General features: G+C 34.4%; 3 protein-coding genes across 3 annotated transcripts; all 3 read left to right on the top strand.

Moving 5' to 3' along the window:
- The first annotated feature begins 1475 nt into the window (after positions 1 to 1475).
- Positions 1476 to 3504, top strand: LOC125202668 (receptor-like protein 2). The gene has a single exon (XM_048101115.1). It carries the CDS (start codon positions 1967 to 1969, stop codon positions 3488 to 3490), a length of 1524 nt encoding a protein of 507 aa, XP_047957072.1. The 5' UTR covers positions 1476 to 1966; the 3' UTR covers positions 3491 to 3504.
- Positions 3505 to 7705: 4201 nt separating this feature from the next.
- LOC125195342 (receptor-like protein 2) lies at positions 7706 to 9274 on the top strand. The gene has a single exon (XM_048093504.1). It carries the CDS (start codon positions 7706 to 7708, stop codon positions 9272 to 9274), a length of 1569 nt encoding a protein of 522 aa, XP_047949461.1.
- Positions 9275 to 10937: 1663 nt separating this feature from the next.
- LOC125201175 (probable serine/threonine-protein kinase PBL16) lies at positions 10938 to 13156 on the top strand. The gene is made up of 6 exons (XM_048099151.1): positions 10938 to 11234; positions 11563 to 11864; positions 11955 to 12090; positions 12207 to 12343; positions 12408 to 12531; positions 12609 to 13156. The coding sequence occupies exons 1-6, from the start codon at positions 11171 to 11173 to the stop codon at positions 12995 to 12997; spliced, it is 1152 nt and encodes a 383-aa protein (XP_047955108.1). The 5' UTR covers positions 10938 to 11170; the 3' UTR covers positions 12998 to 13156.
- The last annotated feature ends 8681 nt before the right edge of the window (positions 13157 to 21837 follow it).

The following is a 21837-nucleotide window of genomic DNA, read 5'->3' as shown; positions in this document are numbered from 1 at the left end:
GCGTTACCTTAAATCACACTCTCATATGACAAAGAACATATGTATCGCGACTTGTGCATCCTATTCCTATTTCACATTTATAAAAATTCTCATTAATTCATAGGCAATTATGGTTGCCATATTCGAATTCTTTTGATATGGGAGTTGGTAAGATCTACAAACCTGTAATCTATAACACTATAGATTAATATAGCCATGAATAGCAATTCAATTAGTAAACAATACTCCTCCATCCAATAGATTGAGATTTTAGTCATCGTGGACTAAAAATTAGTACTATGATATTTGCAAGTGTTATATTACTAACTCATAACTTAATTGCTAACTATAATTAAATATAGTCATTAGATATTTAAATTAAAGGCTTAGATCATTAATCCCTAAATGTCAATACGATCAACGAAAAATGTCAATAAGGCCATAGGATTAATTCCAAAAAATATCAATAGGAGTATTAATGTCAATTAACTACATATTTAGTTATAACTAACTTTTAAAAGAAATCCCAAAACTTTAAATTCATATAGCATATATCAAATTAAAGATAATTTCATAAGGATTCCAACGATAATGCATGTTCCGGCGTCAAAATTTGAAAAAAAAAATCGAAAATTTTTAATTTTTTCGTACAAGCAGAAATGTTAACATACTATATAAAATATGTCAATATAATACATGTAGAATGTCAATATAAGCAATGGGTTAACATTCTCAAAGCATTGTGTTGACATTCTCAAAGCATTGTGTTGATATTTTCGAAACACTATATTGACAGTTTCATCCAAAATCCTAATTTGAAGTTTTTTTTTTGTTTTTTTTTTTTTATTAATAAAAACGAAAATTATGCGTGACAAATTGTAGACCATACGTTTTCTAAAATTTTATAGCCTTAATTAGTTGTAATTAACAATTAAATAATAAGTTAGCGATTGATCAGTAGCAATTAGATTTATATTCTCTTGATTATTCAAATATTACTCAATGGTGTGTTTGTGTAAAGTGGAGCATCCACTCACTCCAAATAAGTTGTTTATAGAAGGTTGAACTTGATTTGATATTTTATTGGTAAAAGACCAAGTCTTTCATGCTTTTGTTCGAAATAAGTGTCATTTTTTTCTTCTTTTAACGTATGAAAGTCTAGGTTTTACGCTTAATTATTGATATTGATATATGCTATTTGCAGTGAGACATAGTAGAGTTAACAACAAAATGAAATTACCCAAATCCATGTCAATAAGGGTGGACCTGTCCCATTTCCCTATGCACCAAGGAATTATGCTTTTCCAACCTAGTCTATTCTTTCCAATTTTCAAAATACTCTCTTGAAATATAAAAGAGTTGAGGAAGGGAAAAGAAGTGAGATAAATTAATCAAAATGGCCAAACTCATGCTACTTATGATCCTCTCTCTCAATTTGTTTCTCCTCTCAATAAATGGTGTACTAAGTTGCAACAAACAAGAACATGATTCCTTACAAACATTCATCTCTTCCCACTCCCCTCCCCTCAACCCCAGCCTCAACTGGTCTCCCTCCACCAATTGCTGCCATTGGCAAGGCATAGCCTGCACATCCCGCAACGGCGCCCCTCGTGTCACACATCTTTGGCTGCCGGAAAAAAATCTCTCCGCTACCTCTCTCACTCTTCCAAATTACCTTCCTTTCCTAGCCCACATAAACCTCTCCCACAACCAACTCTCTGGCCTCCTCCCCGCTCTCTTTCCTCACCTCCTCACTCTCGACTTGAGCTTCAACTCCCTCTTCGGTCCACTCATCCGCACTTTCCCCATCACCATCCACACTCTAGACCTCTCAAGCAACCATTTCAATGGCTCCTTTGATCCCTCCTTTCTTCTCCCTCAACCATCCAATTTAGTTGTCTTCAACGTCAGCAACAACACTTTCACTTCCTCCAATCCTTCATCTATTTGCAACATCTCCCCGCTCATCAAAATCTTGGATTTCTCCATGAATCAATTCATTGGTCCATTATCACCTTCCCTCACCAAATGCTCAAACCTTCAAGTTTTCAGAGCAGGCTCCAACTCCCTCTCGGGTCCACTGCCACGCGACCTTTACACCTTGACAAGGTTGCAAGAAATCTCCATACATAACAACCAACTTTCTGGGGCAATCAACAAGGCCATTGTGAATCTTTCAAACCTCATTATCTTAGAGCTCCATGTTAACCAACTGAGTGGTGAGATACCTCAAAATATAGGGTTGCTTTCCAAATTAGAGCAGCTGCAACTCCACTCCAACAACCTCAACGGAACCTTCCCACCCTCTCTAACAAAATGCACCAACCTCACCACTCTTCTCCTTCGCAACAACCTCCTCAACGGCCAAATCTCCACTCTCAACTTCTCCAAACTCCAACGCTTGCAAGCCATTGATATCGGAAACAACACCTTCTCTGGTAACATCCCGGACACCCTCTGCCTGTGCAAGTCCATCACAGCACTCCGGCTTGCCTTCAACCAGCTCAGCGGCGAAGTCCCTCCTTGTATGACCTCTCTCAAATCTCTCACACACCTATCCCTCTCCGACAACCACTTGTCCAACGTTGTTGGGGCCCTGAACACACTCAAACACTGCCAGAATCTGGCAGTCCTCTTCCTCTCCCGATGCTTCCACGACGAGAGCATGCCCGACGACGACCTGCTGCACCTTGACACTTTCAAGAACCTGCAGATTCTGAGTCTAGGAGGATGCAAACTCAAAGGCCAAATCCCAACTTGGATTTCCAAACTGAAAAAACTCAAAGTTCTGAACCTCTCATTCAACAAACTCTCAGGCCCAATTCCGGCATGGATAGGATCAATGCCAAGCTTGTACGTCCTCAACTTAACTCAAAACTCACTCACGGGAGAGATCCCATGTGAGATAACGCAGCTGCCGGCGCTGATATCCGACAAAAGTAGCACAGACTTGAGCCATCTCGCGTTGCCCTTTCTATACGACAATCTTCAGTACAACCGACTCTTCAACCTGCCGCGTGGCCTGAAACTCGGGAACAATAACCTCAGTTGCAAAATTCCGGTAGAAATTGGGCAGCTGAAGCTCCTCCAAGTATTGGAACTGAGCAATAACAAGTTGAGAGGCGACATTCCTGAGCAGCTGGATAATCTTACAAATTTGGAGAAACTGGACATGTCGGGGAATGATCTGACGGGAAAGATTCCGGAATCGCTGACGAAGCTGCATTTCCTGTCAGCATTCAGCGTGGCGGATAATGATCTGGAAGGGGAGATTCCAAAGGGGGGTCAGTTTGAGACGTTTGGAATTGACGCGTTTGAAGGGAACACTAAACTGTGCGGCGAGGTGATACACAGAAGCTGCGGCGTGGTTGTGATAAACAGGCCTAGGCCTGCGGAAGAAACAGATGGCGGGAGTAGAAGTTTTTGGTATGATATCCAATTGCCTCTTGGATTGGGATACTTTGTTGGACTAGTTGCATTTACTGTTGCTGTCTTCTTCAAGAATTGGTAGTCATTTAATATAAATTACTACTACAAAATCACTTGCTGTTATTCTATCTCATTTTCATCCATATAAGTAAAATAAATAAAGTTTCTGCCATGGAAAGTATATGTGAACAACCCTCAACCCAAGAGGAGTAAGGAATTGTCCACCTGACCGCCCTGAAGAGCCTCTGCGTCGAACTTCAGCCCCTTCGAGTTAAATGAATGAAATTTTAAATAAAGTATTTTCAAATAAATAACAAAATAATGTTATTTCCTTGAGTGTATAGTAGTGAAAAAAGTAATAAATTTTATTTATATAATTAATGTAAAAGTAAAATAATTTAAAGGATAAAACTAGACAATTATCAAAACTAGTATCACACCCGTGTGATGCACGGATCAATTTAATTTCATCATAATAATATCGTATTTTGAACTAATTACATAAAACCAGATATAATTATATGATCTCATGGTTAAAAAATCACACATGTGTAAAATAATTTAAAATGAACAACCCCAAAACATATAATTAAACGACTTTATAAATCAACAAAGTGCTTTAAGAATCACAGATGTGTAAAACAATTTAAATGACCATTTTATTCCCTATCACAAAACAGTAATCATAATTCTATATTGTATTAATCTCTACACCAAACAACAATCATGATCTTTTATTTTGTTAATAGACAACATAAATGCTTCAATATCATACACATCAAAAAGTAGAGATAATCATCAATCTAAAGATTGAATAAAATATAAGTACGCGGCATAAAAAAATTTACTATATAATAACAATATATTCATTCATAAGGTTTGGAAAACTTATTTGCATCAACCTCCTAGATATACAAATTAAAATTTTCAAAACATTCACACAATCTCTCTCACGAAATAAAAGATACTCCTACTATATTGCTTATGATAATTGTGCATGAAAATTATTTCCAAAGTCAAGCCCAACACTTAAAACTCAAAACCCAAGACTAAAAAGAGTTACAAAATAAATAAATAAATAAATAAAACATTAACCAAACATAAACACATTGTCAAATCTTCTTCTTCACTCAGATGTTAATTTCTTCTGCAATATACTTCTGCTACAGCTTACGTATCCATCTCATTTCCTCCTTATTCTCGATCAATTGGAGATTCGATATCAAATTTCACTATCTCAAAAGATTTAGATTATTTTAAATTTTAGATTAATAATTAAAATAAAGAAAATATTGGCAGCTCAATATCAATTATCAAAATAAACTACAAATCTCATACTTACATGAAATTATTTAAAATTTATGCTTAAACAATTACTTCCAACACCACAATCCACATAGTGTATATAATTCCTGCAATTACATAAATAATGATAATTAATCAAATCTATCCAATCAAAAGATGAACCCAAAGAATAAAGTTTATCGGAAATTCAGTGACATATAATAGAAAATAAAAAATAGTGAGTGAATTTATAACTACCACATGCCATATTTTTATCATCAACAAAAAAGAATTAGGATCTTAATTTAAATGAAAATAAATATCAAATAAGACGTTATATATATATAAAATAACTAATCACAAAATGTTATTTTTTGTTGATTACCTTCTCACCCAAGCTTCCTTGAACTCGATGATGAACTACAGCCGAGCAATTAGGGTCATCTACATACCCAAAGACCAGTATAATGATCTCACCATTTACTTTTTACATACACCCTCCAACATATCAAAGAAAATGAAATGTACCGGTTGTTTGAAAATTCTTGTCGTACAATTACAACACTCAACTATTGCAATGAAGATAACTTTAACGGCCTTTCTCTTTTGACAAACTTGACGTAAGAATGTTGTGGAATACAATATGGTATTTGCATCTATTGACCATATATTTATAGCAATAGATTTAAATAGGATAGGTTAATTCTCTTTAAGTAATTTAATAAGTAATTTAATATTTTATTTAGTGGAGAACTGTTACAATAATCATTGTGTTAATATTTATTAAGAAATTTAGGTTAAATTGTCAAAATTTTAAATGGATGCTAAAAGGAAATACATTTTGTAGCCCATTTTCCATGGTCAAAGGAATTGAAACGATTCTTCCCATATTTAAATATTTATGCACTCATCAACATAAATAATAGTATAATTTCCACATCAATATGGTTAAACGGATGAGGATGCTATAGCTTGCAATAGTCAAACTAATACAATAATTATGAGTAATTGGCAGTTACAATATTATCATGACTTAATTCAAGGTATAATGATACACAAATTAAATAGTACAAAATTACAATCAAAATCCAAAATTTATACATATTTAAAATTTTACCCAAAATTCACAAATATTCAAAATATGACCAAAACTCGCCTTTTATATATACTAGTGTTAACCCACGTGCGATGCACGACGGAATATATTTTCATCATACGATTTTAAAATACTTATTAATTAATTAAAATAAAAAATAATATAACTATATAAGATTAAAAATAGAAAATTATACTATAAATAACAATTCAATAAATATACTCCAGTATTTAAAATGGAACCAAGACCAACACAATTATTTGGACACGAAGAAGAGAATATCAAGTGTTGATACTTTTGAAAAATATGTTTAAAACAATCGTTCATATCTCTCTACTGAAAAATGTAAATCACAATATATACACGCGGTACTCTAACTATTGTAAGAAATATTGGGATACAATTCTCGAGTCAAGAATGTTATGATTCTTCCTCTCTAAGAACTGTAAGAAATATTGGGATAAAATTCTCGAATCATACATACACGCGGTACTCTAACTATTACAATCAAAAGAAAGAAAAACAACAATACATAAAATGGAAATTACAATAAAAATTATAAAATAAACTGAACTATAAGTCTAGTTGAGAAAACTCCTCTTTCAGCAAGACAAAGTACATTACGGTTAGTGCTCTCGGATTGACGTATTATCTCCAAAGATGAAATCCTCCTAACATACGTAACATCTCAAACCTGCTAGGCACCGATGATTTGATGGAGCTCCAAAAATTGAGTAAAACAATGTTCCTAAAATGTACAATAAAATGTTGGTGGAGAATACTTTAGTTGGTTTGATTCCTCCACAACTCTATGCCTTTTATAGGCATAAAATTAGTCCATGAGAGATCATGAAATTAAAACAATATAATTATAAATTTAAGACAATAGAAGTTACAAAATTTGACTTTTCTTATTCATTTTTGTTGTTAATAGCCATGTATTAAAAGTTTAATACGTTTCTTATTATGAATACCCGATATTTCTTATAGTTTAATTGCATAACATTAGTTCATAGACATGATTCAAACTAATTAATCGGATGGTGGTGGTAAATTGCACTAATTCTTTAATCCTAATTAATATTGAATTGGTAATGGTAATAAATATGATAATGATAATGGTAATGGCAATTAATATTGAAATAGTAATAAATATACATGATAATGTATTAAAATGTATGTGACGGTTACAATTTTATTGGTAGAATATAAAAAAAACTTCCACTACATTATTTAATTTAAATTTATTTTAAAAAACGTGAGCTCCAATTCCAATATTATCAAATTGATCCCATAACTTATAAATATATTAGAATGAGGACAAAACTTATAAATATTTCAAAAGAACGCCAAAACTCGGCTTTTATATATATATAGATATAGATGTTAGATAAAAATTTTGGCAGAGCAGAGATTCAATCCCACGATCTCATGACCTCGACTTGGTTTGACCAATTTATGACATACTATAAAATGGTCGATATCAAGTCGACAACTACATTTCCTTCTTTAATGCTTTTTATACAAAAAATGTATCGATGCAATACTACAGTACTGTTGAACCAAATATCAGAACCTAATTTTGTACGCTAGCTAAATATTAATTGTATCTTGAACAATTCTTGTAACACTACTTTCCAAAGTCATTGGAATGAGACTTAACAAAGTCCCAGTTCCTTGGGGAATTTATTCATCCCACACACATCAACTTAATTACTTTTCTCTCTTGTTTTTAACCACAAAATGAATAACTTGGTTTTCAATCACTTTCATCCATGTTTGCAGCTTCAGCAGGGAACCCTTGTTCCCCTAGACCTGAAATTCTCTCAACATAATTTTTCATGATTGTTTATTGTGTATATACTACTCCTATAAGATAATAAGATGCTTTTTCCAACTCACATGAACTAAGGCAGCATGAAGGTTGTAGTTGCAATTAGCTTCCTCATTCTATGCCAGATTAAAGCTATTTCTAGCTGCCATCAACTTGACCACCAAACCCTCCTATCTTTCCACCACCACATCTCATCCTCTCCTCTCAACTGGTCTCCATCTACTAATTGCTGTCAATGGCAAGGCATACACTGCACCAACCATCATGGCGTTGCTCGAGTCACGCATTTATGGTTGCCGGAAAAGCATCTCTCCGGTACCATTACCCCCACTCTTGGAGACCTACCTTTTCTTGCTCACATCAATCTCTCCCATAACCAACTCTCAGGCCCTTTCCCCCACATCCAAACACTCCAAACACTAGATTTGAGTTTCAACCATTTTTCTGGTCCACTTCAGCTCTCTCTACCACCCTCAATCCAAACCTTAGATATATCCAGCAATCACTTCAATGGCTCATTCCACCCTTCATTCCTCCATCACACATTCAATCTCATCAGCTTCAACATCAGTAACAACACTTTGAGAGGCTCCATTCCTTCTAATATTTGCAACACCTCCCAACTAGTTAAAATCTTGGATTTCTCCATGAATCAATTCACTGGCCCTATATCTCCTGGCCTCGGACAATGTTCAAACCTCCAAGTTCTCAGAGCCGGCTCCAACTCTCTCTCGGGTCCGCTTCCACAAGATCTTTACAACGTGAAAACGTTGAAGGAAATCTCTCTTCATGATAACCAGTTCTCAGGGCTCATCAGCAACACCATTGTTGAACTTTCAAACCTCACCACCATGGAGTTTCATGCCAATCAACTTAGTGGTGAGATACCTCGAAGAATTGGATTGCTTAACAATTTGGAAACACTAGTCCTCCATAACAACACCATCAATGGCACTCTCCCTCCTTCTTTGATGAACTGCACCAAACTAAAAACTCTGGTGGTGAGAGACAACCACCTTGAAGGAGACATTACTCCCCTTGACTTCTCCAAACTCCATCACCTGCAAGTCCTTGACCTCAGCGGCAACGCCTTCACTGGTAACATCCCACACACTGTGTGCACCTGCAGCTCACTCACCGCCATTGGTCTGTCACGCAACCGACTAGTTGGTGAGGTTCCACCTTGCATGGCCTCTCTGAAATCTCTCCAACACCTAGCTCTTGCAAAGAACAATCTCTCCAACGTCCTCGTTGCTTTAAAGACCCTCAGCCACTGCCACAATCTCGCCGTCTTGATCATGATGGGCACCTTCCAAGATGAGATGATGCCTGATGACAGTACCCTTGGAGTTGGCTTCCACAGCTTGGAGATTCTTGCTCTAGGAAACTGCTCTTTGCAAGGCCATATCCCTTCCTGGATTGCGAAGCTCATGAAACTGAAAAGATTAGTTTTATACAAAAACAGGATGACTGGAACAATCCCAAGCTGGTTGGGAGCTATGCCAAGCCTTTACGCTCTCAACCTCACCGAAAACCAGCTATCCGGACACCTCCCACCGCAGCTCGGCCTCATGCCAGCTCTGCTGTCCGAAAGCAACACCTCCTCCGACATGAGCTATCTGCAGCTGCTGTTTCTAATAGACGGGAACTGATACAACCATCTCTACAACCTGCGCCGCGTGTTGGCTGTGGGAAGCAACAATCTCAGCGGGGAAATCCCACAAGAAATAGGAGGGTTGAAGGTTCTTCAAGCGTTGGACCTCAGCAATAACCGCTTCACTGGCAGCATCCCGAGCCAGCTCTCGGGTCTGACTAACTTGGAGAGCCTGAATATGTCAGGGAACCATCTCTCCGGAGAGATTCCTGATTCTCTGAGGGGGCTACACTTCTTGTCTCGGTTGAGCGTTGCTGACAATGATCTTGAAGGAGAGATTCCGAGAGGTGGGCAGTTTGATACATTTCCGGCCAACTCATTTGAAGGGAATCCCAAACTCTGTGGGTTTGTAATAAAAAGAAAATGCTCTGCAGTAGTTGTTAGAGATGGAGATAAAGATGAAGAAGACAAGGGTAGTGAACTAGAACTATCAGTGTATGGTCTCCCTTTGGGGTTGGGATACTGTGTTGGAGTGATAGCAGTTGCCATTACATTGCTGATCAAAACTTGCTAGACCTCAAGTTTTTCTTGTTTCTAGTCTCACATTTTGTCTCTAGTTAACTGAAACTTCTGATTTCCAAGATGAATTAGAGTTAAAACACTAATTTCTACTTGCCCACTGTGTTGCATTAATTTAAACCTTATTTCACTTTCTTAACCGATGGTTTTGATTAATCAGATGTAACATTGTTGCTTTAATCCTGCTTTTGTAAATGTTAGTAGCACTTTTTTTTTTCTCAGCTAACATTCTAAATACAACTAAATTTAGTTGAGATTTTTTGCTCTCAAGGAACTAATAAATATACTTTCATCACACATATATGCAAATTCTCAACTAAATTTAGTTTTATTTAAAAATGTGATATTGACCCTAATATCATGAAATTTTTAAAAAGTTGGATTTTTCCACAAACTTTCAACTTGACCAATAATATCACATACTTTACCCGAGTTTGTTAGTATTTCTCACTAGCGAAAAATTTCCGGCTATATTAATGGATTGAAGAACAATTTGGAGGTTGTGCTTCAAGAAAAACTACAAAGATTGAAGAACTTGAAGCTCTCAAAATTGTTGTCGAGAAATTATGAAAAAAGTCCATATCATGATATTATTTGCCAGATTTTTGTCGCCGTTGAGAAATAACAAACTCGGTTAAAGTTCGTGATATTATTTTCCAAATTGAAAATTCGTGGGAAAAATCCAACTTTTTAAAAGTTTCATGCTACTATAGGTCAATGTCTCTTTAAAAATTTATGAATATTTTATGCTCTCCTTTATTTGTGAAAGTATGTTTCATTTTTAATGTTTGCATTTGACATCTTTAGCATAAAGTTATCACCATTCACCACTACCGTCACAATATGTTTCTAAAATAAGTAGGTAAGGTGGTTGTATAAGACAACCAACAGTAAGGGACAAGACACTAATAAGCAAAACTAAAATTTAACATCTCCAAAATCTCTTTAAGATCAAGAGTCATTTGGAAATGGTATGGTATGGGAGATGTCATGCGCATGCTCAACAGCTAAAGAAGAGATACACTGAGATAGAGAGAGGGATAGGAAAGGATTGGTGGGAATTAAATTGAAAAAACGCACTAACTTGCTACTGAACAATTCTTGATAATAAAGTGCAAATCAACTATGCTATGAGACATTCCCAGACTACTGTGACCCACTCACGCTTCCACTCATCATTGCCATTTGCCATAAACTATCACCATTTCCCTTTACTCGTAACTCTTTTCAAATTAGCCCACTTATTTTTTTTTCTTGTCTTTCCTTTTCCTGCTGCTTCCTTTTTCTTGAAAAAAGATCACATCTTTCTTTTATGGGGTGTTCTCTGATGAGTTTTTGAACAAGAACTTTTTTAGATTTTTGTGGATTTGATCTTATGGGGAATTGTTGGTGTAGGTGTGAACCTTTGATTTACAGGGTCTCTTCTAACGCAAAATCTGGTGAGTTTCCATTTTTCTCTCTGTTTTCTTGGATAAAAATTTGATCTTTATCGTTTTTCAGCCATATTTTTAAAATTCAAATTTGTATGTTGCTTTATCTTCATGAATATTCCAGTATTGTTTCTCAGAGATATGCACAAAGATTCTAAAGTTTATGCTATTTCAAACAAAATTCGAATATCTCTATCTTGTTCCTTGATTCTTTATTTAGTTGTGGTGGCAAATGGTATAGTTGATGCTTTCAATATATTAATAATGAAAAATAGCTGAAAATTATCAAGAAAGCATAATTTTTAAGTAAGAAAATACATGTAATTTTGTGTTGCAGAATCCCCAGATCAAGGCCCCAAAGAGAAGGTAAGAAAAGATGAGAGGAAACTGCCATCAAATCCAGAAGAAGTAGAAGACCTACGCCGGTGCACGTCATCGAAGCCACTGACAGTTTTCACATTCAACGAGCTCAAGAGCATCACTTCAAATTTCAGACAAGATTACCTGTTGGGAGGAGGAGGATTTGGAAGTGTGTACAAAGGATACATTTCTGAAGACATACAAGGCCTTCAACCTATCACAGTTGCTGTTAAGGTTCATGATGGAGACAACAGTTCTCAAGGTCATAGGGAGTGGCTGGTAAAATTCAGAATCTTGATCAAAATTGATCATTAATTTTGCTCAATAACAACTAACTATGTCTATGTATACTATTTGATGATGTTTTAGGCTGAGGTGATCTTCTTGGGGCAGCTCTCCCATCCAAATCTAGTCAAGTTGATTGGCTATTGCTGTGAGGATGAACACCGGGTTCTCATATACGAGTACATGCCTCGTGGCAGCGTTGAAAACCATCTCTTTTCCAGTAACTCCACATTCATCTTCTTGATGCAATTAAGACACACACATAAACATAATATTGTAATTTTAGGAGTTTTGATAATTCTAGTGTTGCTTATACACCAATTGATGTTGTTGTAGGAGTGCTGCTCCCTTTGCCTTGGTCTACTAGAATGAAGATAGCTTTTGGTGCAGCAAAGGGGCTGGCTTTTCTGCACGAAGCAGAGAAGCCGGTCATCTACCGTGATTTCAAGACATCCAACATCTTGTTAGATGAGGTAAGATGCTCGATATCTTTCTTGGTTGTATTCAACTAAAAATAATAATCCAACTCTTCAACAGGAATACAATGCGAAGCTCTCTGATTTCGGCCTTGCAAAAGACGGGCCAGAGGGAGACAAGACTCATGTCTCCACGCGCATAATGGGAACCTATGGATACGCCGCACCTGAGTACATAATGACAGGTAGCAATGGCATCACCATTTTCAACACAGCCACTGCCTCAGTCTCATGACTCACGTTTTCGCCTCTGTATGCATAGGCCACCTGACTCCACGAAGTGACGTGTACAGCTTTGGAGTCGTGCTTCTTGAGCTTGTGACGGGCAGGAAGTCTTTGGACCGGTCAAGGCCAGCAAGGGAGCAGAACCTCACGGAGTGGGCTATCCCATTGCTTAAGGAGAAGAAGAAGGTGCTCGACATCGTGGATGCTAGGCTGGGAGGAGACTATCCTGTAAAGGGTGTTCAGAAAGCAGCCATGTTAGCCTACCACTGCCTCAACCGCAACCCTAAGGCACGACCTCTCATGCGAGACATAGTGGATTCGTTAGAGCCTCTGCAGCTTGATGCAAATGCAGCTCCCAACCAATCTTTCACCATATATACAACTACTACTACTACTAGTAGTCCTAACTCTAATTCTGGCTACTGAAACACCAAGACTGCACACTCTAATTTCCTTTGTTTCTTCTTTTTTGCTCATGCTTGTTACTTTCTATTCTAGTTTGTCCAGGTTATTTCATAGCAAGAAATAGGCCTTGTAGAAAATGAAAAAGGTTTCATACATAGTAGATTTATAATGTTCTTCTCTTTTTGGTGGGTGTGATCTGATTATTCGAGTTTTTGCTTTTTTTTGTTAGATCAAAGATTGTACAGATACATATATTTAAATGTTCTTGAATACATCAAGTTATTCAACCATTTTGCAAAGTATAATAGGAACAAAATCTTAAACATTGACCTCAATACTAGATGAGTTAAAATCAGTGATTTAAAAATCGGTTTGGACCGGCCGGTCGGACCAGTTTGGCCACAAACCGGTGACCTTTCCGGTCCGATTCACCATATAAAACCGACGCAGGGTTGGACTGTTTTGGAGCAGGTGAACCAGCTGGTTGGACCGGAACCGGGAACCGGTTGAACTAGTTACCAATTTTTTTGATTTTTAAAAATGAATTAAAAATTGATTTAAAAAAAAAATTACACTAAACTTTCATTTTTCTTATTAACCCATACAAGGGCCTATGAATTTATAAAAACTATACTTAAAAAATCATTTCTGTCTTTCTTTATAAAATTATTCCACAAGATTGTTCTTTCATTTTTCAATGTGGGATGAAAAGCTTGTTTTATAGTCATCTTTTACAATCTTTTGCCTTTACTTTTTCAATGTGGGATGTAGTTTATTTTGTTAATATGCTCTTATTATATCAACTATAAAATATATACTACTTATATATGTAGGGGAGTGATCAATTGCTAACTCATCATTTAATTGCTAACTACAACTAATTTAAGGCCATAGGATTTTAGAAAACGTGTGGTCTACAATTTGTCACGTGTAATTTTCGTTTTTATTAATAAAATAAAAAAAGATATAAAAAAAAACTCCAAATTAGGGTTTTGGATGAAAATGTCAATATAGTGTTTCGAAAATATCAACACAATGCTTTGAGAATGTCAACACAATGCTTTAAGAATGTTAACTCATTGCTTATATTAGCATTCTATATGTATTATATTGACATATTTTATATATAATATTGACATTTCTGCTGTACGAAAAAATAAAAAAAAAATTAAATTTTTTTCAAATTTTGACATCGGAACATATGCATGTAGGATATCGTTGAAATCCTTATGAAATTATCTTTAATTTGATATATGTTATATGAATTTAATGTTTTGGGATTTCTTTTAAAAGTTAGTTATAACTAAACATGTAGTTAATTGACATTACTACCCCTATTGATATTTTTTGGAATTAATCCTATGGCCTTATTGACGTTTTTCGTTGATCGTATTGACATTTAGAGATTAATGATCTAAGCCCTTAATTTGAATATCTAATGGCTATTATTTAGTTGTAGTTAGCAATTAAATTATGAGTTAGCAATATAACACTCCCATATATATGTATATATATAGAGTTGTGATCAATGTCGAACTCATCTTAAAGATCGAACTAGAGACCAAATTTGGACCACTCATTTTTCTTAATCTTATTGTTATGATTAATTTAGAATTTATTTAATATTTTATTAAATAAAAAATTTTTAAATTTTTTAAAATTTTTTTTTAAAAAAATTTAAAAAAAAATTAAATTTTTCTTTAAATTTTTTTTTTAAAAAAAAATTTAATTTTTTTTTTAGAATTTTTTTTATTCGATAAAAACTTGCTGGAGTAAATAATGAACTATAATATTCACTACATAATGAACTAAATGAATGTATGTTATGAAGTAATTTTTCGCATTCATTATATACTGAATTTACTTCAACTGAAAGATAATTATGTCATAACACATTATGAAGTAATAAAATAATAAAATGAAGTAATAAACTAATGAAATGAAGTAGTAAACTAATGAAATGAAGTAATAACATAACTTAATGAAGTAATAAACTAACGGAATGAAGTAATAGCATGACTGAATGAAGTAATAAACTAACGGAATGAAGTACTAAACTAATAGAATGAAGTAATAACATGATTGAATGAAGTGATAAACTAACGGAATGAAGTAATAACCCTAAACCCAACTGAAAGATAATTATGTCATAACACATTATGAAGTAATAAACTAATGGAATGAAGTAATAACATAACTGAATGAGGTAATAAACTAACGGAATGAATTAATAAGTAACAGAATGAAGTAATAACATAAATAAATAAAGTAATAAACTAACGGAATGAAGTAATAGTACGACTGAATGAAGTAATAAGCTCATAACAATAACATGACTGAATGAGGTAATAAACTAACGGAATGAATTAATAAGTAACAGAATGAAGTAATAACATAAATAAATAAAGTAATAAACTAACGGAATGAAGTAATAGTACGACTGAATGAAGTAATAAGCTCATAACAATAACATGACTGAATGAAGTAATAAACTAACGGAATGAAGTAATAACCCTAAACCCAACTAAAAGATAATTATGTCATAACACATTATGAAGTAATAAACTAATGGAATGAAGTAATAGCATGACTTAATGAAGTAATAAACTAATAGAATGAAGTAATAGCATTAATAAATGAAGTAATAAACTAATTGAATGAAGTAATAGCACGACTGAATGAAGTAATAAGTTCATAACATACATTCATTTAGTTCATTATGTATTGAAATATAGTTCATTATTTACTCCATCAAGTTTTTATCGAATAAAATAAAATTTAAAAAAAAATTAAAAATTAAAAAAAAATTTAAAAAAAATTAAAAAAAAATTAAAAAATAAAAAATATAAAAAATAAATAAAAAAACGTTTTTATTTAATAAAATATTAAATTAATTGTAAATTAATCATAACCATAAGATTAAGAAAAATGAGTGACCCTAATTTGGTCTCTAGTTCGGTCTTTAATGGTGGATTTGTGGTTAATATGACTCTGTATAATTAAAAGCTATATATATAGGGTCCTGTTAGGTTAAGATTATTTAGCTTAATTGAGAAATGAGATGCAATATCAGCCACTAATCCACAAGATTAACGAAATGTCAACAACTATCACATTATGTCAACACGGGGGTATAATTGTCATTTCATTAATAATGTAGTGGAAAAAAAATAAAATTGTATTTGAAATCATTCTCTAAAACCTCTCTAAAACTCTCGCTGCAAAATCTGTTAATCTTCATACAATTCATACAATTCTGCATTCGATTTTGCAAATATTCAAAATTCAAACCGTAGACGTTCAAACACGGTTATCTACAATGGCGATCAAAAAGCAAAATCGAAGAGAATCGGCTGAAGCGCCGATTGTAGCTGAATCGACTGAAGTGCCAATCGAAGAGAATCGGCATTCAAAATCGGGGGTGGTTGAAGCGACTTCTTCAGGTTGATGAATTTTCAAAATCGGCATTCAAAATTGTCGTTCATCCGAAAATTGATGAATTTTCGAACAACAGACAACTAATTCGACGGAGTTTGGTTGAATCTGAAGTTTTTAGGTTGATTTTATCGACTTTAATTGTGTTTTTATGCTTTATTTGTTGATGCCCAGTCAAATTTGTTCCTAATTAGTTTTTTTTTTGCTTTTTCATCTTTAGCTTCGAGTTCATCTTTATCAGTTCATCTTTATGTTAATGGATTGTTCATCATATTTAGAGTCGACGTCGACGAATGTTGAAGGTATTTTGGTTTGATTTTCATTAACATAACTTTTTTTGTACTTTGTTGGTGAATTATACTCTGTTGACATAAATGCAGATTTGTTGACATTCTATGTAGAATTTATTGTGATATCATGGATACTCTATGTTGCTATGGTGATCATTTCTTGTTTATATAAATGCAAATCTGTTGATATTTGAATTGATGTTCTGTTGACATAAATGCAAATCTATTGACATAGTGTATGTTACTTGTTTAATATTCTATGTAGCTATATTCTTTATTGATATACAAAATAGTCAAAAGCCCCTGTTGTGGTGTTTATGGCTGGAGGAAGGGGTTTTGGATAGGGTTGAGAGTTCATGGTACGATGTGTGAGATGTTGGTGTTGATGTATTGGTGTTGCATATTGTTGTTTTTCAGTATGTTGTTTGCAACAAACAAGGTTTTCATACAGTTGATCCGTTGGATGTCGATAGATGTATATCTGAGGATGGGTATGTGTCAGATAATGATGAAGTATCTTCAAAGAAGAAACGCAGATGTGGCACAAAAGAGAGTTGCAGAATCACTGGAGAAGCTAATGGATGCCACGAGGGAAGAGCTGCCGGACACCAAGGTTGTCGTTCAATTATCTGGGATGGAGATCAGCGACTTGACAATGGAGCTCAGTAACAATGGTTCCGATTCAGAACTCTTCTGGTTCAAATCTCGCGAGCTCGTGGAGGTGACGACATCGTCCAAGGATCTGAGGCACAGTGTGCTGGCGGTGTTGGAGGTGGATCAGAGCGGTGGACCTAGGATACAGAACGCGGCGATGGAGCTGTACAGGAGAAAGGAGGAATCCGCGAAAATCAATATCACAAGTTGTTGACAAGCTGTTGACATTTTGTTATAAGTTGTTGATATTTTGATATGCAGGCTATTAACATGTGTTGTATGATCATGATGCCATAACTTAAAATCATACGATATATGTCAATAGAGAAGAACTTAAAATCATACGATAGATGTCAATAGAGAGCAAAATCAAATATCAACAACTAATAAGAAAATGTCAATAACTTGTAGTATATGTTAACAACTAAAAAATAACTCTTATTTTTGTTGACATGGCTTGTAGGTGTAGTTGACATGACTTATAATTGTTGTTGACGCGATATGTATCGTAGTTGACATGACTTGTATGTGCCGTTGACACGATGTGCACCATAGTTGACATAATTATATTAGTTGTTGACACGGCTAGTATATATAGTTGACATGATTTTTAATTGTAATAAACCTTAAAAACATGAATTGTATTTGTAATTACCCCTCCAGGCAGGACTGGGGTAGCCTGGACGACCTCATCGGCGAGGAGCATGGAAGCAAGCCTGACTTCAACTTGTATTGAAATGTCAACAACTTATAACCAAATGTCAACAGCTTGTATAAATTGTATACAACTCAGAAAACAAATCTTAAAATTAAAAAAGAAAATCATACAATAAAATTCAATAGAGAGCAAAATCAAATATCAACAACTAATAAGAAAATGTCAATAACTTGTAGTATATGCTAACAACTAAAAAATAACTCTGATTATTGTTGACATGGCTTGTACGTGTAGTTGACATGACTTATAATTGTTGTTGACATATTTTCTATGTCTAGTTGACATAGCTTGTACGTGTAGTAGACATAGTATGTAACATAGTTGACATGGCTTGTACGTGTAGTTGAAACGATATGTACCGTAGTTAACATGACTTGTATTTGGCGTTGACACGATGTGCATCATAGTTGACATAATGATATTAGTTGTTGACATGGCTAGTATATATAGTTGACATGATTTTTAATTGTAATTAACCTTAAAAACATGAATTGTAATTGTAATTACCCTTCCAGGTAGGACTGGGGCGGCCTGGACGACCTCATCGGCGAGGAGCACGGAAGCAAGGCTGACTCCAACTTGTATTGAAATGTCAACAACTTATAGCTAAATGTCAACAACTTGTATAAAGTGTGTACAACTCAGAAAAAAAAATCTTAAAATTAAAAAAGAAAATCATACAATAGATGTTAATAGAGAGCAAAATCAAATATCAACAACTAATAAGAAAATGTCAATAACTTGTACTCCCTCCGTCCCGGAGTATTAGACTCACTTCTTTTGGGCACATGATTTAAGGAATTGATATTTAAATAGTTAAAGTGGAGAGAGTAAAGTATGAGAGATGGAAAAAGTAAGAGAGAGAAGAGAGAAAAAAGTAGGTGGAGAATAAAATAAGATAGATGTTTTTTGCTAAAAAAGGAAATGAGTCTAATATGTTGGGACATCCCAAAAGAGAAAGTTGGTCTAATACCTTGGGACGGAGGGAGTAGTATAAGTTAACAACTAAAAAACAACTCTGATTGTTGTTGACATGGCTTGTACGTGCGGTAGATATAGTATGTAACATAGTTGACATTGCTTGTACGTGTAGTTGACACGATATGTACCGTAGTTGACATGACTAGTATGTGCCGTTGACACGATATGCATCATAGTTGACATAATTACATTAGTTGTTGACATGGCTAGTATATATAGTTGGCATGATTTTTAATTGTAATTAACCTTAAAAACATGAATTGTAATTGTAATTAACCCTCCAGGTAGGACTGAGGCAGCCTGGACGACCTCATCGACGAGGAGCACGGAAGCAAGTCTAACTCCAACTTGTATTGAAATGTCAACAACCTGTATAAAGTGTCAACAACTCAAAAACAATTCTTATAATTAAAAATTAACAACTATTTTCTCTTAATTTTTTTATTTGTAACAAGTTCTGGTATCATGATCATACATAACATGTCAATAGCTTTTATATCAAATGTCAACAACTTATATAAAAATGTCTACAACTTGTATTTAAAATGTCAACAACTTGTCAACAACTTGTATAAAGTGTCAACAACTCAAAAAACAATTCTTGTAATTAAAAAATAACAACTATTTTATCTTAATATTTTTATTTGACACAAGTTCTGGCATAATAATCATACAACACATGTCAATAGTCCGCATATCAAATGTCAACAACTTATAGCAAAATGTCAACATCTTGTATATCAAATGTAAACAGTTTGTCAACAACTTATATAGAGTGTCAACAACTCAAAATAATTCTTGAAAAAATAACAACTATTTTATCTTAATTATTTTATTTGACACAAGTTCTGGCATCATGATCTTGCAACATGTCAATAGTCTGCATATCAAATGTCAAGCAAAATGTCAACAGCTTTGCAACAACTTGTGATATTGATTTTCGCGGATGAGGATGAAGCAGATCACGACGTCAACGACGAATTCCTAGTCGGATTGACCAAATCTGAGAAAACTAGAGAATAAATCCTCCGATTCAAGCGTCGATCGCCGCCGCAACTCTGATTCCTTCTCTCACATGATTTTCTTTGAGAATTCACGATTCTCATCGATTCTCCCCCTTAGCTTCTACTCCTTCCCCAAACTAGAAGCAAAAATTGAGAACTTCGTCCTGCCACAGCAGATCGAGGCAGCAGAGAGAGAGTTGCAGATCACAGCGGATATATGGCAAATATGGTCATAAGAATTTTGATTTGAATTTTGATGTATTGTTCATCAAAATGGTACATGATCCACAAAATCAAACCAAATAAAAGATCAAAACATCACCAATTTTATTTTAAAAATATGCGATCATCATCAATTCATCACACACCATAATGAAAATGATTCCCCTTCTCCGCCGCCGCGAAGATGAAATCCAAATTATAGAGCAGCGGCACCATCGCGACGGAGCAGAGGAACACCAGCATCGGCCCCAAAATCCACATCAGCAGCGGCACCGCGTCGTAGAAGAGTCGATTCCCCACCGTGCTTAGCATGAACCCCCTCTCTGGAGTAACAAAAATCAGTTCCAACCGCCGATTTTGAGAAAATCGGTGGAGAAATATCGGAGTAACAACAGCAATCAGATCCAACACCTGATTTGGAGCAAATCGGTGGAGAAATCAGCTAGCACCAAGAGAAAGGCGATCAGCAGGACTAGATCGGCGAATTTGGAGTGGGTGCTGGGTGAGGAGGAGCGCCGCCACGATTTGAGGCAGAGGATGAGCGAGAAGTGCAGGAAGAGAGTGGAGGAAGAGATGAGCAGCGATTTGTTTTCAACTGAAATGACCATTATACCCTTTCATAATAAATTGATCTAAAAATATTTTTTGTGTAGCAAAATCTGGACCACTCATTTAATAAAAATAAGTAGATGATATTGCATCTCATTTCCCAATTACCCTAAAAAATCTCAATTGATCATGGACCTATATATATATATATTTTATATCATAACTAAAATTATTAAATCTTAATTAACTTTCAAATAAAATTTTAATTACTAATGCTTAGATTGAAAATAAAATAACAATAACAATTATATATAATGGGAGAAGTGTGCATAACATGAAAATTAATATATAGTAATAAACATATGCATATGTATTTTTACATTACTATTACTCATTATGAATTGATATATATATATATTATCCAATACACTAGATCAGATTTTTCGACCGCATACACTAATACGCTAGACTCGCAATCTATAGATTGCGTACTAAGCTTATACTATTGTTTCTAACATATATAATATTGCAGTCTAGCGTGGTGTCACAGCTGTCATTTTAAGAATTGTTGTCATTTTAATGCACCCCTATATATATATATATATAAGGGTCTTGTTAGGATGAGATTTTTTGGTATAATTGAGAAATGAGATGCAATCTCAGCCACTAATTCACAAGATTAACTTAATGTCAACAACTATCACATTATGTCAACACGGGGGTATAATTGCCTTTTCATTAAATTGGGTTTGAATTCATTTTCTAAAATCCTCTCTAAAACTCTAGTTGCAATGTCTTCAAATCTTCAAATCTTCAACATTCATATCTTCAAATCTTCAAATCTTCAACATTCAAATCATCAAATCTTCAACATTCAATCTTCAACATTCAAATATTCAAATCTTCAAATCTTTGACATTCTTCAAATCTTCAACATTCAATAAAATAACACTTATTAAAATGTCAACAACTAAAAAATAACACTTATAATTCACATATCAATACCGA

The sequence above is a fragment of the Salvia hispanica genome, chromosome 1 (genome assembly GCF_023119035.1).
Source record: "Salvia hispanica cultivar TCC Black 2014 chromosome 1, UniMelb_Shisp_WGS_1.0, whole genome shotgun sequence".
Lineage (NCBI taxonomy): Eukaryota > Viridiplantae > Streptophyta > Magnoliopsida > Lamiales > Lamiaceae > Salvia > Salvia hispanica.
This window is presented reverse-complemented; position numbering and strand designations above follow the sequence as displayed.

Coding starts and splice junctions, on each gene's coding strand:
- LOC125202668 (XM_048101115.1), top strand. CDS start 1,967: ATGAATCAATTCATTGGTCCATTATCACCTTCCCTCACCAAATGCTCA.
- LOC125195342 (XM_048093504.1), top strand. CDS start 7,706: ATGAAGGTTGTAGTTGCAATTAGCTTCCTCATTCTATGCCAGATTAAA.
- LOC125201175 (XM_048099151.1), top strand. CDS start 11,171: ATGGGGAATTGTTGGTGTAGGTGTGAACCTTTGATTTACAGGGTCTCT. Junction 12,091..12,206: donor TGAAAACCATCTCTTTTCCA/GTAACTCCACAT, acceptor ATGTTGTTGTAG/GAGTGCTGCTCCCTTTGCCT. Junction 12,532..12,608: donor ACCTGAGTACATAATGACAG/GTAGCAATGGCA, acceptor CTGTATGCATAG/GCCACCTGACTCCACGAAGT.